A 23652-nucleotide genomic window follows, 5' to 3' on the forward strand; every position below is an offset into this window, starting at 1 on the left:
ATTAAAAAAAAAAAAAAAAAGGGGGGGGGATTTCTGAGTGGCCAAATGAGAAATGAAAAAATTTCACAATGGGGAAAGCTAGGCTTGAAAGGAAAACATGTTTGAAAATCACAACTGTGTGTGTCTGATCAGAGCAATGAAGGTCAGCAGAGAATGGACCAAAGGCAGACACCGCCCTCAGGGTGCTTTTGGCTTCTTTACCTCTGGAATAAGCCACTGGGCAGTGGGGAGGGCATTCTAATGGGGACAGGAATTCCCTTTGAGCAGTGGTCTCCAAAGTGAGCACCCATGCCCCGAGTACACAGGATGATACACTGGGATACATAAGTTACTGGTACACCCCTTCATATTTTTAATGTCCTTTTTAATTTACATTTGTGAATGTTTTGTAACATATAACTACTAATATAGTAGCAGATGTAAATGATGCTAAATAAATGGATATAAGCTGGGGATATATGCTTATAAATATTGATCAGTGAATTCTGAATTTCAACTGCATTTTTAAAAACCAATTCACATCGACACTAATTCTTATTGGCCTTTTTCTTTTTTTAATCATCACCGAGGATATTTTTTCCATTGATTTCTAGAGAGAGTGGAGAGGGGGAGGGGAGAGAGAAAGAGAAACATCGACATGAGAGAGACACATCAATTGGTTGCCTCTCGCAAGCACCTCTACCAGGGTTGGGGAACCTGCAACCGAGGCTCATGCCCTTGACCGGAAATCAAAACCAAGATCCTTCGGTCTGCAGGCTGATGCTCTAACTACTGAGCAAACCGGACAGGACCTATTGCCCTTTCTTTAGTTAAACCCAATAAAATACTATTTCTCAAGGAACCTAATTTCCTACCTGTACACCTAGAGAGAGACTCTATGGAGAGCAGGCTAGACTCATTGCTTGGCTATGACACTGGTAATTTCTAAGAACCTGGGTCATACAGGAACTTGGTTCATGCTGTCTCATCATGTGCTAGCAGAACACTATGCGCATCCCAGGTGCCCACATACACCTGAAGTGCAAATGCCTCCTGCTGGAGCAGAAGCTTTACGAAGGCTGGGGTTTCATTCTGCTAAGGAATGGGCTGCCTGTGGTTAGCCCCACAGGCCTCCGTAGTGCTCAGAAACCACACAACTCCTGTGAGACTGTGTAAGTGCCAAGATGGTAGGGAGTTCAGTGCCACTGAGCAGCTACTCTGTGCTATTGGGAATGCTGAACCAGCAAGTCCTGTGATGCCAATCTCCTTATTTTGCTTTGAATTCCTAGTGCCTGATCAATAAACACTTGCTGAATTAATGAGTAAGTAGTTTGTGTTTTTTTAAAAAATATATTTTTATTGACTTTAGAGAGAAAAAAAGAGGGAGAGAGAGAGAGAGAAACATCAACGATGAGAGACAATCATTGACTGGCTGCCTCCTGCACGGCCCCTACTGGGGATTGAGCCTGCAATCCGGGCATGTACCCTTGACTGGAATTGAACCCGGGACCTTTCAGTCCGCAGGCTGACGCTCTATCCACTGAGCCAAACCGGCTAGGGCTGAGTACACAGTTTCTAACTGCTGAATCCTCATATTCAAAGTCAAAAGACAAATAGACTTCTACCCAGAACCAGGGCTATGCCTTGCCCATTTGAGGACACAAACCTGATAACTAGGAAGAGAAGTCCACAACCCATAAAAGTACCCTATCATGCATTCTGAATTCAAAAGTATGATTTTTTTAAACCTATTTTTAGCTCACTGTCCTTTATAGGAAACAATCAAGAAACAAATAGCCATACTGGTGACTGACTTTTAAACATCTGTCTGCTCCCAAGATAGGAACTACTCTGCATGTATAGAAAATAACAGTCAGATTGCTGTTCACTCTTATAAACCAGGGTGGTGGAGCTTTCTCCACAAAACTGCTAGATCTCATTTAGAAACATAGTCAAAACAATTATAGAACTTTTATTTGCATATTACAGCTCATTAACTTACTCAGAATTAGCTCTTTCATTCAAGAAGTAGCTTACGGTCTGGAATTGTCAGAAACATCTTAGAACTAGTTTCTTCTCCCACAAGAAAAGAAGCTAATTAAGTTGGCCAAAATATATCCAAGGCCTCTTAGAATTTCATCTTGAGGTGACATGGTAGGTATTTTATCAGTCACATGATCATATACTGCTAGAGTCAAGATTAAGGTCTGCTTTAGAACCCTCATTAATGGCAATGCTAGATGCTTTACAAACTTTATTTCATTCAATCTTCATCACAAACCTATAAGGAAATAACATTCTTGTCTTTTCATAAATGGAGGCTGATGTACCCTGCTCAAGATCTTAACTAAAAAGCTGGAGAGCCACGATGTCTAATCCAAGTTGAGTATGCTATACTGTCTCAGATAAGGTGGTAATTATACTAACTTAAAAAGAAAAATAAGAATGTCTTCACAAGTCACTACAATAATATAACTATTTTATTAAACATATGGATGTACTTATTTTGTACAAAACACGGTGACATTTCTCTCTCTCCTCTGCCACACGAGGCCACCACTCTAGAATTTCATATTCACCAAAACACTTGGCAGCAGCCATGACAAGTTGAAGAAAAGTGCAATTCTGAAAGTAACACGACATAACCAAAATGGGGAACAAAACCAGGCAGAAGTTAGCAGGTTTCTTGGCTAGCTCTCTGCTGACAGACCCTAATCATACTCAACAGGTAATATTTTAGGAATAGAGACTCCTGAGTATTATTTAAGTAATACTGCCCAACTCTATTGGCAGCATTCCTCTTCCACTTTCATCTATCCAGATGGTATTATAACTACCTAATTTGTAACTTCTTTTAAGAAATTCCACTTTGGCTCACACCCCTAAGAGTTGCCCATCTCACTTTGAATTTTAAAATAATGGAAGAGCAGTAAGTTTCAAAATGATGTCAACTGAGACATTTTATGGATGAAACCTACTTTCTAGAAGTCAACTGTTCAAAACATATGCACAGCTGGACACAACAGACTGAGAAAATAGGTCCAGCTGGAAAATATGTTGCGTACCAATTAGATCCAGTTATTCTGCATCTGTGGATTTAAAATGATCATCATCCACAGTGGAATAGATGTGTCCCTCGTTGCTTAGAAAATCCACAGCTTGCCTAAAAAGAAAGAGAGGGAAAAAGGCTCATTTTCTTTCTTTATAAAAAATTTTTATAGTAAATTTTTTTTTTTTCAGCTGTGACTCCAGACAGGATCCAAAGAGGAGTTTTACCATCTCTTCTCTGGGTTTTATGGAGACTTAGTTTACCCTTCTGTATTAGCCTCTTAAGGCACTGTGTCAACCTTAAAAGGGCACAGTAAAGGGTGAAGAAAGGGAACTGCCTTTCTGACATTGCCTAATATGTAAACTTCACTACCTCCCCATTTTCTATCTTAGCTAAGAATTCACATCCATTTGCTCACAGAAAGCTCTTGCAGGAAGAGGTGCCAGTAAAATTACAAAACTGAGGTCATCCATGGAGGCAATGGCTACTGGGAGAGGGCTGCCTTGGATATCTCTCCCAAATTATATAAAGGCAAGAAAATAGAGCCTCACTTAAATACCAGGAGAAGCAAATCAAAACAATGATCTAAAGTTGTAGTCCAGCTTGCACATAAAATCTCCTAGCATAAAAAGCTATTTTTAAAAGTTGTCCTCTCCACCCACCCCCTGAACCTCTAGCCTGCCCTCTGAGAAGTAAAGTTGCAGGAAGTAAAGGGAAGGTCTTTCCAGAAATGGTTAAGAGACCTTCAAACCTTCACAGCCCTCAGGGCCAGAGTCAATAACATATTTAGTAACGGGAACAATTTATAGAACAGGTACTATGTGACAGCCATTCTATACCTCATCATCACAGTTACTCTGAGACTGAAACTATTATCCTCATTTTATAGGACAGGAAATGAAATTAGACCTGAGCATTTTTCTATCTAGGCCTAGCCTATTGATTTATGATAACAACAATCCAAGTATCATAATACCCATTTTGTTTGATTAGTTCACTGGAATCAGGAAGCTGCTTGTCTAACATTGTATCAGGACGAGGCTGTGGGAAGGACTGTCTAATGGCTTCAGGTCCAGACAGCCTGATGCACACATCTCCACAGTGGGATGGTAATGCAAATGGTACTGAACATCTAAAGACCAGAAGCTAAGGACCTCACACTCTTCCAGATTTAATCAAGAGGTATAAGGTCAATTTTTGCTCAAAATTATATCCCACATAATGAATGGGATTCAGTATTTGTTGAATGAACAAACAAATGAGTGATATGACAGGCAACAACATTTTTGCAAGTTCTTTTCTATTTTTCCATGACTGAACAACTTCCTTTCTGTCAACAGTTTTGTGTGTGTGTGTGTGTTTTAAAATATATTTTTTATTAATATCAGAAAGGAAGGGAGAGAGATAGAAACATCAATGATGAGAGAGAATCATTGACTGGCTGCCTCCTGCACACCCCCAACAGGCGATGGAGCTCCCACCCATGCATGTGCCCTGACTGGAATCAAACCATGACCTCCTGGTTCATAGGTCGATGCTCAACCACTGAGCCATGCCAGCTGGGCAACAGATAGTTTTTTTAAAACTCACTTCTCATTACCAGGAAACTCTGATGAGGTGAAATGGGTATAATTCTGGAGTCCTAGCTCATAGAAACCAAATACTCACTTGATTGAGGCTATAGGCATGTGTTGAAGCTGGTTCTTGAGATCGTGAAAGTTCAATCCTTCAGGTCTTGGGCAAGCCTTAATCAAATTCAGCACCTGAACATTCAAATCAGAAATATTTTAGCAACTACTTTGAATCAGCTCCCCTCTTAAACCTAAGTGTCTTTATAAAAAGGAAACAAGTTAGGTACTTAGATAGCTTCAGAATCATTAAGGAAGTAACAACATTTAAGACGGTCTGTGCTTTGCATTTCTGGAGCCATTCAAGTAGAGTTTACCTGGTTTTGGGCCACAGTGAGGCCATTTGTCGGTATGAGGCTATTCCCACCAAAGCTCCCTGCTTCACCCATTCCTGGATTGCTGATAGGTGCTCTCCCTGCTGAGGGCTGAATTAAGAAATAAATTCACAACATTAGAAAATTCATCAATTTAAACACAGTCCTTGCTATTTTAAAGAGCTTGTTAATAAGCAGCTTACAAAAAACAATTTAGGCAAAGTTTTCCCAATAACAAGTGATTTTTTAAAAAAATTTAAAATATAATTTTATTGATTTCAGAGAGGAAGGGAGAGGGTGAGAGAGATAGAAACATCAATGATGAGAGAGAATCATCCACTGGCTGCTTCCTGCATGCCCCCTACTGGGGATCGAGCCCACAACCCAGGCATGTGCCCTTGACTGGAATTGAACTGGGGACAATTCAGTCTACAGGCCAACACTCTATCCACTGAGGCAAACTGGCTAGGGCCCAATAACAAGTATTTATATTGGAAGGGAAAGCTATTATCTGATGAATATTTCTTTTTTAAAAAATATATTTTATTGTTTTTTTACAGAGAGGACGGGAGAGGGATAGAGATTAGAAACATCAATGAGAGAAACATCGATCAGCTGCCTCCTGCACACTCCCTACTGGGGATGTGCCTGCAACCAAGGTATACGCCCTTGACCAGAATCGAACCTGGGACCCTTGAGTCCGCAGGATGATACTCTATCCACTGAGCCAAACCGGTTAGGGCATGATGAATATTTCAAAGGAAGGTAAAGCACATCATATCAAACCCGGCTCCTTCTATTCTTTGTAATATGAAGGGAACAAAAGGAAAACTAGCACTGAGAAGAAAATTACCCAGGTTTACTATAATGATATCCTTGGTGTTCAAGTAGGCATGAAGCGTTATATGGAAAAAAAAGGAGAATAGTTTCCATCAACCTCTCTTTTCTTCTCTTTTACACCAAATTTAAGAAAAAAAAAAAAAAGACTATAAACAGTTTTCATTCCCTTCTTCTTAGTCACTCCTCAAGCCCCCACTATTTGGATTCTCCCCAAAGCACCTCTGAAACTTTTCTCACCAAAGACTTTTCAACCAAAATACCCAATAATCTCTTTCAGACCTCATAACACTTGACCTCTCAGAAGGAGAAACTGCTTAGCACAATCCTCTTGCAATGTACCCCTCCCTAAGCTACTGCTTCTTTTCTTTAAATCTCTTTTTTTAGTGTCTCCCTGGGCTTCTCTCTCCCCACCCCCTCCCAGGCTTCTTGATACCCCAGTCTTCTAATTTTCCTCTTACCTCTCAAACTACACCTTTTCAATATCATTTATTAGTTCTTCTACCTGTCTCCTAAAAGGCTGATAGTCTCCCCAGGATTTCATTCCAGACCTCCTCCTAGGCACAAATCCTTAGTCCCAGTCATCTATTGGACACCTACACCTAGCTATCTCACACTTCAAAATAAAATTTATTACTTTCCTCCCCAAACCCGCTTGCCCTGCTATATTCCATCTCAATTAGTAAACTCAAACCTAATCAGACAGACCTCAGTCATCCATTTGCTCCCTTCCACAACCTGTCACCACAGCCTTTTTTTTTTTATTTAAATATATTTTATTGATTTTTTTACAGAGAGGAAGGAAGAAGGATAGAGAGTTAGAAACATTGATGAGAGAGAAACATCAATCAGCTGCCTCCTGCACACCTCCCTCTGGGGATGTGCCCACAACCAAGGTACATGCCCTTGACCGGAATTGAACCTGGGACTTTTCAGTCCACAGGCCAATGCTCTATGCACTGAGCCAAACCGGCTAGGGCTCACCACAGCCTTTTAATACAATCTTCAGTGTCGCTCAAGTCAATCCTCAACACACCTGGTCTCCTGATTGTTCTCTCAGCTGCTAGTCTCTCCTACTCCAATCAACCCTCCTCATTGCTACCAAGTAACTTCTGGTCATGTTGCTTCTCTGCCTAAAAGCTTCCAGGTGGCTCCCCCTGTCTGTAAAAACAATATAAAACTCCTAGACACTCAAGACCTACCACAATTAGATGTCAAAATCTGTATTTTTCTTGATCACTCCTTTTCAGCACACTCTACCCCCCAACTGCACTTGGACTTCTTGCCATCCAAAAACATGCCTTTGTCCCGAACATGCGCTTCCTGTCTGGAATGCTCCTCTCCTCGTCTGCCTGGTAAACACTTTGTTGACATTTCCAAAGCCAAGTTAAGTCATGGTCTTCCTTCTTGGCTCTCACGGCATATGGCCCAGTCTTTCTCACAGCAGCCTTCATTCACTTTCCCCCATCAGTCCCTTCATCTTTGCACAGTGCCTAGGGGACAGTGCGTGCTCAATCAATGTTTAATCTATTGAACTGAAGAAGTAAGGATGACCAAACAAATGTTAAGAATCCATAACAGGATACAGGAGCACTGTGGAAGCTCACTAGGAGAAATCATATCCAGTTAGGAGATTTACTCATTTAACAAATGGTCACTAGATGAACATTTGAGGTAAACAAAACAAAAAAAGAACCAAGAGTCAGTTGTGGTCCTTTGTTTTCAAGCTAGATACCTTCACATTGCCTGCTGGTGAAATAGAAGTCTTATGTTTTATGATCAAGTAATACTGGACTGAATGCTATTTCCTACCTGGTTACCTCTGCTGAAATGACCTCATGTGCTGCTTCAAGTGGCCCCATCTCATGCATATTTTTATTTTTACTGATTTCAGAGGGAGAGATAGAAGCATCAATGATGAGAGAAATCATTGATCAGCTGCATTCTGCACGCCCCCTACTGGGGATCAAGCCCGCAACATTGACAAGTGCCCTGTGAGCTCATTATGAAATGATTCCAATAGGGGGCATGCAGGAGGCAGCAGATCAATGATTCTCTCTCATCACTGTTTCTATCTCTCCCTCTCCCTTTCTCTCCGAAATCAATAAAAAAAAAAATGTATAAAAAAACATTTAACCACTGCTGTTACCATTCCTCTAAACTACTACTGTTGCTATTCTTGGTGTCTCATAGTCTATTATCCATACAGCAGCCTCAGTGAGCTTTTAAAAAGATCAATTAGGCCTGGCCAGTGTGGTTCAGTGGTTGAGCGTCAACCTATGAACCAGGAGGTCACAGCTGGATTCCCAGTTAGGGCACAAGCCAGGTTGCAGCTTAATCCCCAGTAGGGGGCATGCAGGGTGCAGCTGATCAATGATTCTCTGTCATCATTGATGTTGTTTCTATCTCTCTCACCCTCTATCCTCCTCTCTGAAATCAATACAGATATATTAATAACAAAGAAAAAAGAAAAAAAAAAGAAACTATGAGTGAAGCTGCTCACCTGGCTATTAGCTTTGGTCAGCATCATGTGTGCATTTACTACTTCCAGAATATGTGCGGTGAATTCATTCATATCCTCCAGGGGCATGATCTTAAAGGCCACCAGGCTTTTTTTGTTCTATTAAAGTAAGAGAATAAAGGATAAGCACATTCAAGTCAATTTCAGGTCAAAACATTTCTTGGTTATATTTTGCTAATATGGAAAAAATGTGTTATATATTTAAAAATTTTTATTCAAGGTTAATCTAAATATAGTCAATAAAATATATCCTATCTAATAAAAGAGTAATATGCAAATTGACCATCACTCCAACACACAAGATGGCTGCCCCCATGTGGTAAAAAATGGCAGCCCCCATGTGGACACAAGATGGCCACCACAAGATGGCTGGCAGGGAAGGGCAGTTGGGAGGGACCAGGCCTGCAGGGGAGGGCAGTTGGGGGCGACCAGGCCTGCAGGGGAGGGCAGTTGGGGGCGACCAGACCAGCAGGGGAGGGCAGTTAGGGTCAACCAGTCCGGCAGGGGAGGGCAGTTGGGGGGTAACCAGGCCGGCAGGGAGGGCAGTTAAGGGCAATCAGGCCGGCAGGGGAACAGTTAGGTGTCGATCATGCTGGCAGGGGAGTGGTTGGGGGTTGATCAGGCTGGCAGGCAGAAGCGGTTAGGGGCAATCAGGCAGGCAGGCAGGCAGGTGAGCGGTTGGGAGCCAGCAGTCCTGGATTGTGAAAGGGATGTCCGACTGCCCGTTTAGGCCCGATCCCAGTAGGATCGGGCCTAAACGGGCAGTCGGACATCCCTCGAGGGGTCCCAGATTGGAGAGGGTGCAGGCTGGGCTGAGGGACACACACCCCCGTGCACGAATTTCATGCACCGGGCCTCTAGTATATGAAATAAAACTAAACTAGCTCAGAGATGTTCAATGACTTCCCAAGGTTACATACCAAGCTGAGCCTAGGATCCTGATTCTAAATCCAGTGCCCACCCATCTACGCCTAATGGATGCCATAGATGGCAATTGCAGGCGGAGATCCTGTTCTTTCTCTACCATTCTGTTAGTTTTATATTAAGGTAAAAATCCATTATTTTCTTTTGAAGAAGAGAATAATAAAATAACTTCAATATAATTCTCATTAAACACAAAGACTTAGTTAAGTTTTAAGAATCCTAAATGCAGGCATGAATCTAGAAATTGTTAGCATGCAAATACATTTAAAAATTTATTTTTATTTTGAAGGGGCATCAAACCTGCAACCTTGGCATATCAGGACAACACTCTAACCAACTAATCTACCCAGCCAGGGCCCATGCAAATACATTTTAACAGTCATTTTTTCTGACTTTACCTGAAAAGATCTCAGATGGCCAGCCACTTTCACATACGTTTCTGGAGGAACCACAGTGTTTTCACCACTGGTATCCTAACAGATAAAATACAAACACATTACTAAGGTTTTAGTGATATTGGTAAAAGCTTCTTTAAAATCTCTAAATTATGTACAGAAACAAAAAGTTATAAAGCTACAGGATCCTAATATGCCCCTAACTAATTTAACCTATCTATTAGAATGAACTGTTTTGTAAAAACAGGAATTAGAATAAACATCTCTAAAGGTAATTTCCGGTTCCAAAGTTCTGTTATGTACATCATAAAAAAGCAAACAAGGATGGTACTCTCAATGCTCTTAGGCACACAACTTTTTTAAAAAATATATTTTATTGAATTTTTACAGAGAGGAAGGGAGAGGAATAGAGAGCTAGAAACATAGATAAGGGAGAAACATCGATCAGCTGACTCTTGCACACCTCCCACTGGGGATGTGCCTGCAACCAAGGTACATGCCCTTGATCGGAATCGAACCTGGGACCTTTCAGTCCGCAGGCCAACGCTCTATCCACTGAGCCAAACCGGTTAGGGCAAGGCACACAACTTTCTGGTGGATAGTGGACATACTTATTGGCATAGTGTTTCTACTTTTAGGAATTAAATGAAATAATTAAGAACATGCATAAATTTAGCTTTAGGAATAGTCATAATAGCATAGATTACAATATTGAAAAATTTAAAACAGCCTAAATATCCAACAACAGGCACACATTCATACAATGAAGAATTCTATTAACTGGGAAGACCAGTTGTGGGACCCAGTAAAAAGCTGATTCCCTAAGTGGGGGAAAATATACACTAAAATGTGAACAATGGTTAACTGGGATAATTGGGGTTTTCTAGAATATGTACACATTATTAATTTATAAGAAAAAAATATAAGCTGCTTCATAAAGATTTTTCTGATTATAAAATACATGACTATAAAAAACTAGAAAATCGCCCAGGCTATGTAGCTCGGTGGTTGAGCATCAACCTATGAACCAGGAAGTCATAGTTCAATTCAGGTCAGGGCACAAGCCCAGGTTGCAGGCTCCATCCCCAGTGTGGGGCGTGCAGAAGGCAGCTGATCAATGATTCTCTCTCATCATTCCCCCCAACCCGCATCCTTGATGTATTTATCTTTCTCTCCCTCTCCCTTCCTCTCTGAAATCAATAATATATTTTAAAAAACAAACAAAAAAAAACCCCGAACATAAAAATCAAGCCCTAGCTCGTTTGGCTCAGTGGATAGAGCGTTGGCCTGTGGACTGAAGGGTCCTGGGTTCGAGACCAAGTCTATCTACCAGTCAAGGGCACATGCCTGGGTTGTGGGCTCGATCTCCAGTAGGGGGTGTGCAGGAGGCAGCCGATCAATGATTCTCTCTCATCATTGATGTTTCTCTCTCTTTTCCTTCCTCTCTGAAATCAATAAAAAAAAATTAAAAAGGCCTCTGCCCAATTAAAAAATAAAAAACATGTATTTTCTTTCAGTCTATTTTCTCCATACACGTTTTTCTTTGCAAAAATGGGGTCATACTATGCAATATAGCATGCTATTTTCCTCTCAACAATTTATGGTAAACACTTTTCTGTGACCATACATACATTTCTACATCATTTGGAATATTTTATAAATACTAGTGGCTCGGTGCACGAAGTTCGTGCACATTAAAAGGGGATTAATTAGAGGAAATAATTTAATATTGCTATTTGCCCTTTCTCTATAATAGAAGTGTCAGAGATGAAAGAAAATTAGTAAAATGTATATGAAAACCTTTCTCCTGTCAGAGTCTGGGGTGTACCACAGGACCCAGAGTCAAGTCCCTGACCACGCACATGCGCATCAAAATCGCGTGAGACCCAGACCCGGCTGCCCTCCCCCCCAATTGGGCTAGATCCAGACCCGGCCAGTCCCACCCTTGTCAAATCCCGCTGGGCAGGGGCATAGCCTCAGGTCCCCTGGCCCGGTGCCAGGATGGGGGGCATGGCCTGAGGTCCTCCATCAAGCCCTGCCAGGCAGGGGTGCACAGCCTCAGGTCCCCCGGCCCAGCACCAGGAGGGGTTGCAGCCTCAGGTTCCCCGTCAAGCCCCCCGCTGCCTGAGTTCCCCCGACCTAGCACTGGGGGTGCACCTTGAGGTCCCCTGTCAAGCCCCGCTGGGTGGGGGGCATGGCCTGAGATCCCCTGTCAAGCCCCGCTGGGTGGGGGGCACGGCCTAAGGTCCCCTGTCAAGCCCCACTGGGTGGGGGGCATAACCTGAGGTCCCCTGTCAAGCCCCACCTGGGGGGGGGGGCATGGCCTGAGTTCCCCTAACCCAGCACTGGGGGTGCACCTTGAGGTTCCCCATCAAGCCCTGTCAGGCGGGGGTGTGGTCTGAGGTCCCCCTGCCTGATGCCAGGGTGGGGAGCATGGCCTGAAGTCCTCTATCAAACCCCACCTGGTGGGGGGGCATGGCCTGAGGTTCCCCGGCCTGGCGCTGGGGTGGGGGGAGCAGCCTGGGGTGCCCTAGCCTAGCACCAGGATGGGAAGCGCACCTTGAGGTCCCCCGTCAAGCCCTGCTAGGGGCATGGCCTGAGGTCCCCTGTCAAGCCTCACAGGGGTGGGGGAGGGCGTAGTCTCAGGTTCCTGCTGATTGCTTGTTAAGGCTCCTTATGGGAACTTGGCCTCAGCTGTGGGTGCAGCCATCTTTGTGACAGAGTGATGGTCAATTAGCATATTCCCTCTTTATTAGATAGGATACCATGGTTTAATTAAAAATACCCTATTGTTAGCATTTTGAGATTGCTTTTAATTTTTTATTATTATAAATAATGATATGATCAACATTCTTACAACTGCACATGTATTTAATTATTTCCTTAATGTAAACCTTTAGCAGTGGAGTATGAGGTCAACATTTTTATGAAGGATGATTTTGATCATTAGCTGATTTTTAAAAATATATATATTTTTATTGATTTCAGAGAGGAAGGGAGAGGAAGAGAGATAGAAACATCAATGATGAGAAAGAATCATTGATAGCCTGTCTCCTGCATGCCCCAGTACTGAGGATTGCGCCCACAACACGGGCATATGCCCTTGCCTTGACCAGAATCGAACCTGGGACCCTTCAGTCTGCAGGCTGACACTCTCCACTGCTAAACCGGCTAGGGCAATCCCATCATCAGCTGATTTTTAAAAAAAATATATTTTATTTATTTTTTACAGAAAGGGAGAGGGATAGAGAGTTAGAAACATCGATGAGAGAGAAACATCAATCAGCTGCCTCCTGCACACTCCCTACTGGGTATGTGCCTGCAACCAAGGTACATGCCCTTGACCAGAATCGAACCTGGGACCCGTGAGTCCCCAGGCCAACGCTCTATCCACTGAGCCAAACCAGTTAGGGCTCATCAGCTGATTTTTGAGAAAGGTTATATCAATTTATACACTGAGTGGCCAGATTATTATGATCTCTGAACCCATAATAATCTGGCCATTCAGAGTATATCCTATATAATAAAAGGCTAATATGCAAATTGTCCCCTCGACCAGGAGTTTGACCAGCAGGCAGGCCAGCCAACCGCCCATGTCCCCTCCCCCTGGCCAGGCTGGCTGGACCCCACCCATGCATGAATTCATGCACCTGTGTTCAGAGATCATAATAATCTGGCCACTCAGTGTATTTATACCATCGGAGTAGGATGGTACTCACTTCCCCAAACAGTGACAAATCATTAACTAATTAAGTGCTTACTAAATACTAGAGACACTGTGCTAACTACTGCTCTCATCAGAAGTGGGCAATGCCATTCTTTTTTCTTTGCCAATTTAGTATGGTAAAAATGATATCTTAATGTCTATTAAACTTGATTATTGTTGTTGCAATTAATATTTCATCTGTAATAAGTTATCTGTGTATCTTCTTTGCCCACTTCTCTAAAATGCAATTGGTTTTTTCTTTTATTAAAAGAGCTTTTATTAAATAAAAAATTTGATGTTTATAATATGTGTGAAAATTTTTCCCATTTATTTAAATAATATTTACTCAGGGCCCACTATGTAACTGGCATTGTTCTAGGTGCTGGGGATACAATGTCAACATAAAAATCCTTGTTCTCTAATGCCTCCTCTCTCTTGCCTTTTTAACTTGTTTATAGTATTTTGGAAAGTTTAGAAGGTTTTAAACTTTTACGATATAAAATATATTAACCTTTTATTTTAAGAATTTTGCCTTTGATTTCTTATGTATTACTAGTGTCCCAGTGCACGGATTTGTGCACATTAAAAGGAAATTAATTAGAAGAAATATTTTAATATCGCTATTCGTATCCTGCTAATGAAAAGAAAATAGGATTCTACCGAGTCTCCTATCTACCTACTTTAGGACTTCTGTGAGGATCAAATGAGATGAGGCATGGGAAAACACTTCACAAACATCTGGTTAAACTGTAAAATATTTGTACCTGGCTATAAAGCAAGTTGGGTTCCTGGCCTGAAGAAACTCCAAGGAGGCTAGTGGCTAGGGAGAGGAAGCCAGGTACGTGGCTACGTGATATCATTACTCGGCGCCCACAGGAACCGTTTCTGGGTGGGGCTGGGCTGTGGGCCATATTTTGCGCCAGGGGGTCTTGGCAGTGTTGGCTGCGATTTGGTGTGGTGTCGCTCTGGGGTGGTGCGGGGGGCCTGTGTCCCACTTGGGGGAAGCCAAGTGCTGGTTTGTTGGTGCCAGGTCCATGGTGCTGTTTATTTTTAAATGGTCAGTGCGCGTCATGGCAGCTCCTGTGTTGAGTGTCTGCCCTCTGGTGGTCAGTATATGTCATAGCTACTGGTCGGACAGATGGACATTTAGCCTTTTATATATATAGATTTTTATAATAAGAACCTTCAAAAAGACCAAAGAAATCCAACATCTCCAAAGTCCCAAAGTAACCCCACCCTGATTTAAAAACCGCTTACATCTGTGTCAACCCACTGGCGAACATCCATGGGTGCAGCTGTCATGTCATCTATTTTGTAAACAATGTTGGTTGGAGCCTTCTCTGCATGTCTGATTATCCCCACAATAGTGACCTAGATCAGAAGAAAAAAAAGTTTGGTTTTCTTTGAAACAAAAGCAACATTTATGTATTTTTAAAAGAAATAATTTTTATTTCATTATTCATACCTGTGATATCTCAACACTTCCAATTCTGAACACTTCATCAACCAGAGTGGCAGAAAGCAGCTGAGATATGGTACAGGGTACAATATGCTGGGCTCGGGCTCGCTGAAAGAAAGAGCATGTACAAAGTCAATTGAAATAACTACTCATTTAATACCTGCTACATGTGCCAAACACTTTGCATATATTATAACACTAGAGGCCCAGTGCATGAAATTTGTGCACTCTGGGTGGGGTGCGGGGTTCCCCCTCAGCCCAGGCTGTGCCCTCTCACAGTCCAGGAGCCCTTGGCAGATGTCCGACTGCCTTGGAGGCGGGAGAGGCTCCTGCCACTGCCGTTGCGCTCACCAGCCGTGAGCCCGGCTTCTGGCTAAGCAGCGCTCCCCCTGTGGGAGTGCACTGATCACCAGGGGGCAGCTTCTGCACTGAGTGTCTGCCCCCTGGTGGTCAGTGCACATCATAGCGACCGGTCATTCCACCATTTGATCAATTTGCATATTAGCCTTTTATTATATAGGAGGATTGGATAAAACAAGCCTCATTATCTGTGCTTCAGATGGAAACCAAGGTCATATAGCTAACAAATGCCACACTTTAGAATTCAAACCCAGGTTTGTTTGACTCCAAAGCTCCTGAAGAATGGGTAAGTTTATGTTGCACTAGAGATTCACCAAAATGAGTGAACCAGAGTGGGGACAGCATAGGAATGACCTGCTTCCTGAACAAACTTTTAAGAGGAAACTCCAGCTTTAGGCTGAGGGCTAGCTGGAGCTAGCTGTTCATCACTGGTAAGATGAGATGGTATTTGGAAAGGGTTTGAGAAATGACCAGTGGAGATAGAGCTTTGGACTTGCTCTAAATTTCTCACTCTCTTCTTTAAAATCCTCAACCGAGGATATTTTTCCCACTGATTTTCAGAGAGAATGAAAGAAAGGGAGAAGAAGGGGAGAGAAAGAGAGAGAAATTTTGATGTGAGAGAGAACTGTTTGTCTCCTGCAAATACCCTGACTGGGGGCGGGGAGTGAAGCCACAACCGAGGTACATGCCGCCCTTGACCAGGAATCGAACCTGCGACCCTTTGGTCCATGGGCTGACACATTAATCAGTTAACCAAACCGGACAGAGCTTGCTCTAAATCTCTTAATAAAAATATAACAAAAAGTTTGAGGTATGACTTCCTTTAGGGCAGATGTTCTGACAATTGGATGGAAGTCCCGGGGAAAATTGGATAAGAGCTTGGCTATACTAGACATCTTAAAGAGAAGGGACAGGATGTAATGGGCAGAAGAGTGCCTAGTAAGAACACTCAAATCACATCCTGAAGCAGTCTAACAATAGTATAAACTTATTCTTGTCTACAACTGGCCAGGGATTATCTTGGTCACATAAAGATGAGTATAGTTTGCCCTTAACACACTACAAACTTATGGGAAATAAAAATGCAAATAACAAACTTGATCTTGATACACTACCGAATAAGATACACTAGTGGGATATAAAAAAAAATTATTGGTGATTTCAAGAGGGAGCATTTTAGGCTGAACCCTAAAACCCAAACATTTTTGTTGTTGTTGTTAATCCTCACCCAAGGATATTTTCCCATTGATTTTTAGGGAGAGTGGGAAAGGGAAAGACAGAAACATCGATGTGAGAGAAACACATCGAATGGTTGCCTCCTGCACGTGCTCCAAGCTGAGGAGGAGCCTGCAACCAAGGTACATGCCCTTAACCAGAATCGAACCCAGGAGCCTTTGGTCTGCAGGCTGATGTGCTACCCACTGAGCCAAACCGGCTAGGGCTAAAGCACAACCATTTTAAAAAAAATATTTTTATTGATTTCAGAGAGGGAAGGAGAGCGAGAGAGATATAGAAACATTAATGATAAGAGAATGATTGATCAGCTGCCTCCTGCACGCCCTTCACTGGGGATCAAGCCCGCACCTGGGCATGTGCCCTTGACTGGAATCGAACCTGGGACCTTTCAGTCTGTAGGCTGACACTCTATCCACTGAACCAAACCAGCTAGGGCTGAAGCACAACCATTTTGACAGTGAAAAAATAGTGGCTGAGGAATGAGCATTACAGGCTGAGGACTAATATGCACTTCCACAGAATCATAGAGGGAATATACAAAACAAAAAAAGCATAGTGGGTAAAAGATTAGAGTTCTTCCTGTCAGAAATCAACAGGGAGTAACCTGACGAATGTTCTACAGGAAAGACCAAACGTAGTAGACTTTAGCAGTTGCAGCTTTACCCCGAAGGTCCATGACAGAATGGTGAGTATTAGCAAGATGGTAGAAAATAAGCCCAGCCAACCACGAGAACATATATCACAAAAAGCAGCATTTGAGGGATAAGAGTTTGGCTCTACCACTCAGGAGCAGTGTGCTTTTGGTCACATTTCTCAACTCATCTGTACCTCAGTAACCTCATCTATAAAACTAGGAATGATAAAATCATCATGAAAATTAAATATATGGTGAAGTACCTACAATACTACCTGGTACATGTAGGCATACTCAATAAATGTCAGCAATTATTGTGTCAGCTATTGTCCCTCACTCTTTATATTTGAAGTAGCTTTTAATAAGGATGTGAAGGAATCGACTATATATATTTTTTTAAAATATATTTTATTGATTTTTTACAGAGAGGAAGGGAGAAGGATAGAGAGTTAGAAACATCGATGAGAGAGAAACATCGATCAGCTGCCTCCTGCACACCTCCTACTGGGGATGTGCCCGCAACCAAGTTACGTGCCCTTGACCGGAATCGAACCTGGGACCCTTCAGTCCGCAGGCTGACGCTCTATCCACTGAGCCAAACCGGTTTTGGCGGAATCGACTATATTTTTAAAGTTTACTTTACAGTATTTTATAGGTGAAGTTATATGCTATATTAGTATTTATAGATTTAAAATTTGCTGAGGTCCCAGATTTAGTTCTCAAACTCTCACAACTTAAGAGTTTTATTATATCTGCAGCATAAGAAAATTAAAAATCACTATAGTAACAGCAGCAAGAACATGGGCTTTGGAGCCAGACAGTACTATAGACCTGTGTTCAAATCCCAGCTCCAGACCCTGGACACACCACCACCTCTTCTGTAAAATGAGGACATTTGAAACATATAATGTATACAAATGTGACAATACCGATGTCTACATAGGTATTCAATAAATACGGTTACTCCTCAGGTAAAAAAGTTATGTATGGGTAATTATTAAGGTGTTAGAAATGCCTTCAAATTCATCTCACATCAGTTGTAGCCTGCTTTTTAATGAGCACCTATTATGTACCAGAAACCGATTGCAAAGAGTGCCTGATTTGGTCCAAAAGGATTCAGAGAGTTCAGGCACAAGTATGTTCAATTTTGAAAATATAACTTTCTAGCTGACTATGAACCACAGGATATTCTTAAGTACTGTATGAAAACACCATTTTTATCGATAAAACATTGGAAATTTCACATGGTTCAATAAAATATAATGGGTTTACAGTCAATAGGAAACATTTTAATCTAATTTACTATGGAAAAGGCACTGGATTTGAAACACAAAAAGACCTGGGTTTCAGTCTTCAGCTTACAACCATCACCATTCTCTGAAAAGCTGTCTCAAAACACAGTTCAAGCTAGGAATCCTGAGATAAAAATTCTAACAACTGGAATGAAGAAAAAATAAACTTAGGGAGAAAAGATGAGAACCAATTATCTAGCTTCTGTTTTCACTTTCAAAGCCTCACAGAAGAAAACAATTAGAGAACTGGAGTCCTCTCTGGTCTTTCCGGGTAAAAAAACAACAAACAAAACCCCCCCCAAAAAAAACAAAACAAAAAAAACAACTACCACGGAGAGAAGCTGTTTGCCAGATTTTGGATTTGCTCACAGCATCGAGTCGGTGTGTTCTGTCTGGTTCCAGTTACTTACTGTGTCTGCTTAGGGAGTCCCGTAAGCTCCCGGAGACTGTTGTACAAGGGAGTAAGCAACAAATACCTTATAGAATTACATGAAGTTATATGAAAAATATAAAGCAACGTCCAAATGTATGAGAATCATTCATTCATTCTTCCCCACCAACACCCACCCCAAAACTAACAGTCTAGGACTAGGTAAAAGCTTACCAACCTGAACGCAATTACACAGAACCTGACCCTGAATCTTACCACCACATCTGAATGGCGCCTAAAGAGAGGCCACATTAACCCTGTATTTAAAGGAGGAAACCCACAGCAGTTGTTAAACGCAAACTCTTTTCCCGCAAGAGGACATGACAAGCGCATGGACAGCTTTTTACTGATCCCCTCCTCACACATTAGCTTATTTATCAATGCCCCGTGGGATGAGTAGGGCTGGTACCGTTATCAGATGGAGAAACAACAGGGGCCACGGGAGCCCGGTGTAAGCTGCCTCACTAACTGCCAGTTAAACGGCAGTTGATTCGGGGCGCTATGCATTATGGCTCCACGCTCTGGTCTTTTAAATAACACGCGGGGCCACCGATTGCAAGTGACTGTGGCGCAGGCATTTCATATATATTCTAATATTGTCTGACAACAACCTGGTAAAGCACGTGTTATTAATAAGGTGAAGAAATCTGTTCGATGACATACACTCTGCAAGTAGCGAACAGACCCGCTTGACTTCAAAGACCACGCTTTCCACGCATTAGAACACCTCGCTCTGTTTAACTTAAAAATGACTCGGAATACATAAAGAACGTAAAACAGGCTAATAATACGAGTTCGGTTTTCCCACAGGGCACTGGCTACGTTAGTAAATTTCAAAATAAAGCCAAGGAAACAGTGGGTGCAACATTTGGGGAGATTCCTTTTTTTCAAACGGACAGCACTTAATCAGAAGATTCGGTAAGGTAATAATTGATAGTTATCAAATCAGTTCATGTTTTACACCCTTCCTTCGCCGCAGACATGTTCTCACATGGCTGAATTACGAGCTTCAGGACAGATCACATAAAACGAAATACTCTTTCAACGTACTGATTTCCTCTCAGCCTGAGAAGGTGTCGGCGATCCAAAGCCCCCAGGGGACTGCGTGTAGCCACCGGCTCCCCCAAAGGTCGAGCTGCCATAGCTCTCAAATCCACCTGGTTTTAAATAACAACCGTATTAGCATCTGAGCTGCTTTCCCAAGCTTCTGAAAAATCCACAGGTCCCCTCCCCACCCAAACACTCCCAGCTTGTCCCTAATCTTCCCTACCACCTGTCGCGGCCCCCAATCGCTCCAGCTCCGGCTCCCGCCCCTCCCCCCTGCCGCCATCCCACGCCTCTCCGAACCCCGCCCTCTTGGCGAAATTCTTGCTATTCTCATCCTCCGCCACATTTATCATTACTATTCCACATCTTGGACACGATTCCCTCAAGAAAGACGTCTGGAAGGCTCCGGTCCACTGGGTTCGCCTGACGCCTCAGAACCTTGTTGCGATCGCAGCACTTAACTTTTCGCTGGCGCCACAAACTCCTTCCCGCGAATGGCGGAGCCAATCACTGTTCAGAACGCTTCTCGCGTCAGCCAATCAATGCACGTGAATACTACGCTATTTCCGGTATTTGCTGGCCTGGCTTCTGAAGTCGCACACCGGAAGCCGCTGCGGCCATCTTTACTAAGGGCACGCACGCTGCGTCGGCGGAAGCGAGGATCTGCGCGAGGCTGCCGGCATCTCAGAAAAATAACCAATCCAATAATAATTCCGGATCTCAAGCCCCTATGATCCCACCCCCATCAATAAGCGACGCTGACGTCACTTCCTTTGTTCGGCGTTTTCCTCTGTTCCCGCCAAATTTTCATCAATCACACGACGCCTTAATCTAAAGCTCTATATTAGAGCCCGACCTGTGTGGTTCAACCATTGAGCATGGACCCAGGAACCAAGAGGACACGGGTTTGATTCCCCGTCAGGACACCTGCTCCCAGTTGGGGGTTCAACCCCCAGTAGGGGGCATGCAGGAGTCAGTTGATCAATGATTCTCATCACTGATGTTTCTCTCTCTCTTCCTCACTCTCTAAAAATCAATAAAACCGCCAAAACCGGTTTGGCTCAGTGGATAGAGAGTCGGCCTGCGGACTGAAAGGTCCCAGGTTCGATTCCGGTCAAGGGCACGTAACTTGGTTGTGGGCACATTCCCAGTAGGAGGTGTGCAGGAGGCAGCTGATCGATGTTTCTCTCTCATCGATGTTTCTAACTCTCTATCCCTCTTCCTTCCTCTCTGTAAAAAATCAATAAAATAAAAAAATATATTTAAAAATCAATAAAACACATTAAAAAAAAATAAAGCGCTAGAGTAGAATTCCCGCTTCAGAGTCTGCACCCTGCAGTTCCCCAGGATATGTGCTTTCAGGAAACTCACAGTCGTGGTTTCACAGCACCTTATCGATTGCTTAATCTTGAACACAAAGAGTCAAATTCCCTTCTTGTATTGCCACCCCTGTTTTTAATTCTACCAGGGAAGCCATAAAAAAACCTACACTTTTCCCCAGGATGGCCTTCCAAAAACTCTGAGGATTGCACTTCCGACACCCATCCTCGCCCCAGTCTAATCCAGCTCCACATCCTCAGTCGCTTCAACTATTCTAAATATGACGTGCTGTGTCCCTCCTGTAGAGAGTGGAACATGTCTATCAGTTCCTTACTCTAAACACTACCGGGTTGTTAGACGTCCCCCTCCCATTTATTTATTTAAAATAAATTTATTGATTCCTTTTTTGTTCTAAGCTCTCTGCTGGCCATTGGGATTCAATGCAAAGGTAGACATGGTCCCAGGACTCCTGGATCATTTTCTTTTATTAAAACAGCAGGCACTGTCTTAAGCATTTTACATTTATATTTACATATAAAGCCTGTGAGGTTGATAAGGTACTGTTATTGTCCCCAGTTTACAGATAAGGAAACTGAGGCACAGTTGTGGAAGCCTGCATTCAAGCCTGGAAAGTCTGATTTCGTTAACCAGTGTAGTTACTATGCTTTGTTTGTTTGTTTGTTTGTTTGTTAATCCTCACCCGACGACATTTTTCCATTGATTTTCCACTTTTTAGAGAGTGGAAGGGGAGAGACATAGAGAGAGAAACATCAGTGTAAGGAGACACATTGATTGGTTGCCTCCCAAACGTGCCCTGACCCTGAGACTGGGGCTGGGATGGAGCCTACAACTGAGTGAGGTATGACGACGTGACCTTGACTAGAACCGAACCCCGACCCTTCATTCGGTGGGCTGGCACTCTAACCACTGAACAACCTGGCTAGGGCTACTGTGCTTTCCTGAACATCCCAAACAAGCTCAAATGACAGCTGGGGTTAGGCAGGAAAACTGTGAGTGTGGTGGGATGGATGACAGAGGGAACTTTTCCCACTGTCTTCTCCACAGTAAGGAAACCACACAAGCATAATGCTAAATAGCAACTGACAGAGAATATGGACCCAGATCAACTATGTGTTTTAGCAGATGTCAGAAATTTGTGTTAAAATTTCTGCATTTTAAGTGTTTTAAAACAAATTAAACAATTTCAAAACACTATAAGCCAAAGGAAAGATATGTGTGGGCCACAGGTCACTTTTTAAATTCTGTAAGCCTCCAAATCATTGCTGAGGAATAAACTAGACACAGCCAAGACACAAATCTGAGGCATACGGTGGGTGGGTGGAAAGCGATTAACCAAAGAGCTTGTAAGCAGATAATATGCACACCCCATGGCACAGACAACAGTGTGGGGGAGCCTGGGGGGAGGGGAAATAGAGGGGACGATGGGGGACGAGTGGGGACATCTGTCATGCTTTTAACAATAAAGATAACAACAACAACAAAAATAATCTGAGGCAGCCCGACTGGCGTGGCTCAGTGATTGAGCGTCGACCTATGAACCAGGAGGTCATGGTTCAACTCCCAGTCAGGGCACATGCCCAGGTTGCAGGCAGGATCCCTAGTGTGGGGTGTGCAGGAGGGATCCAATCGATGATTCTCATCATTGATGTTTCTATCTCTCTCTCCCTCTCCCTTCCTCTCTGAAATCAATAAAAAAAATATATTTTTTTAAATCTGAGGCATATCAAGACAACATTGTTGTATTAAGCCTAGGTGATTGAAACTTACATAGTCTTGCCGAAACCGGTTTGGTTCAGTGGATAGAGCGTCGGCCTGCGGACTCAAGGGTCCCGGGTTCGATTCCGGTCAAGGGCATGTACCTTGGTTGTGGGCACATCCCCAGTGGGGAGTGTGTAGGATGCAGCTGATCGATGTTTCTAACTCTCTATCCCTCTCCCTTCCTCTCTGTGAAGTACCAATAAAATATATTTTAAAAAAAAGAAACTTACATAGTCTGATAAGTAAGAGCAAATTTATGATATATAGGATAAAATGTTTGAAATTAACACTATCCTGGGAAATTTAAGTTGTGCGTTCACTTGGGTTAATGGGATTCATTTGGAGTTTGATTAGTTATAAATTCAGCTGTGAAGGTTATACATTTAAAAATGAAATGTTTTAGATTAAAATATAACACAATGCAAACCATCAAAATAAGATTTTTGTACATCTTTTCAAGAGCTTGATGATCTGATAAATTGAACAGAGGGCTCAGTTCTCAGTGCTAAAATAATTGGCATTTGCTCTGTGTGTTAATGCATTCATCTCTCAAGGTTTACTTTTGTCAAGGTGCAGTCTTCCAGTCACAGTGGTTTTCAAGAAGTCTTCCATTTCCCTCTCTATCTAGGCTATTATCAGGACTGAAAAGAGGAGAAATCACCCTTTATTTTTTAAGTATGTTTTTATTAATTTTTTAGAGAGAGAGGAAGGGAGAGGGATAGAGAGATAGAAACATCAATGA

The 23652-nt window shown here is 42.7% G+C and overlaps 1 protein-coding gene across 3 annotated transcripts; it reads right to left on the bottom strand.

Moving 5' to 3' along the window:
* Window positions 1-354: 354 nt before the first annotated feature.
* On the bottom strand, window positions 355-20301 carry RPA2 (replication protein A2). Of its 3 annotated transcripts, none has more exons than XM_080655176.1 (10): window positions 20168-20297; window positions 19815-19921; window positions 14819-14920; window positions 14611-14724; window positions 9651-9725; window positions 8311-8427; window positions 4974-5081; window positions 4697-4791; window positions 3045-3142; window positions 355-589 (listed from the first exon to the last, which is right to left on the bottom strand). In XM_080655176.1, the coding sequence occupies exons 1-9, from the start codon at window positions 20175-20177 to the stop codon at window positions 3058-3060; spliced, it is 813 nt and encodes a 270-aa protein (XP_080511302.1). In that variant the 5' UTR covers window positions 20178-20297; the 3' UTR covers window positions 355-589; window positions 3045-3057. The 3 variants fall into 3 exon arrangements, with proteins under 3 accessions (XP_080511302.1, XP_080511300.1, XP_080511301.1); XM_080655175.1 differs by lacking the exon at window positions 355-589 and adding an exon at window positions 2443-2604 and having other exon boundaries at window positions 20168-20301; XM_080655174.1 differs by lacking the exon at window positions 355-589 and having other exon boundaries at window positions 1932-3142; window positions 20168-20301.
* Between the last annotated feature and the right edge of the window lie 3351 nt (window positions 20302-23652).

The sequence above is a fragment of the Plecotus auritus genome, assembly GCF_963455305.1.
Source record: "Plecotus auritus genome assembly, chromosome: 2".
Classification (NCBI taxonomy): Eukaryota; Metazoa; Chordata; class Mammalia; order Chiroptera; family Vespertilionidae; genus Plecotus; species Plecotus auritus.

Excerpts from the sequence above, each read along its gene's own strand:
- RPA2 (XM_080655176.1), bottom strand. Across the intron at positions 9,726-14,610 it reads GCCAGTGGGTTGACACAGAT|GATACCAGTGGTGAAAACAC; the intron begins GTAAGCGGTTTT and ends TTTATCTGTTAG. Across the intron at positions 3,143-4,696 it reads ATGCCTATAGCCTCAATCAA|GCAAGCTGTGGATTTTCTAA; the intron begins GTGAGTATTTGG and ends CTTTCTTTTTAG.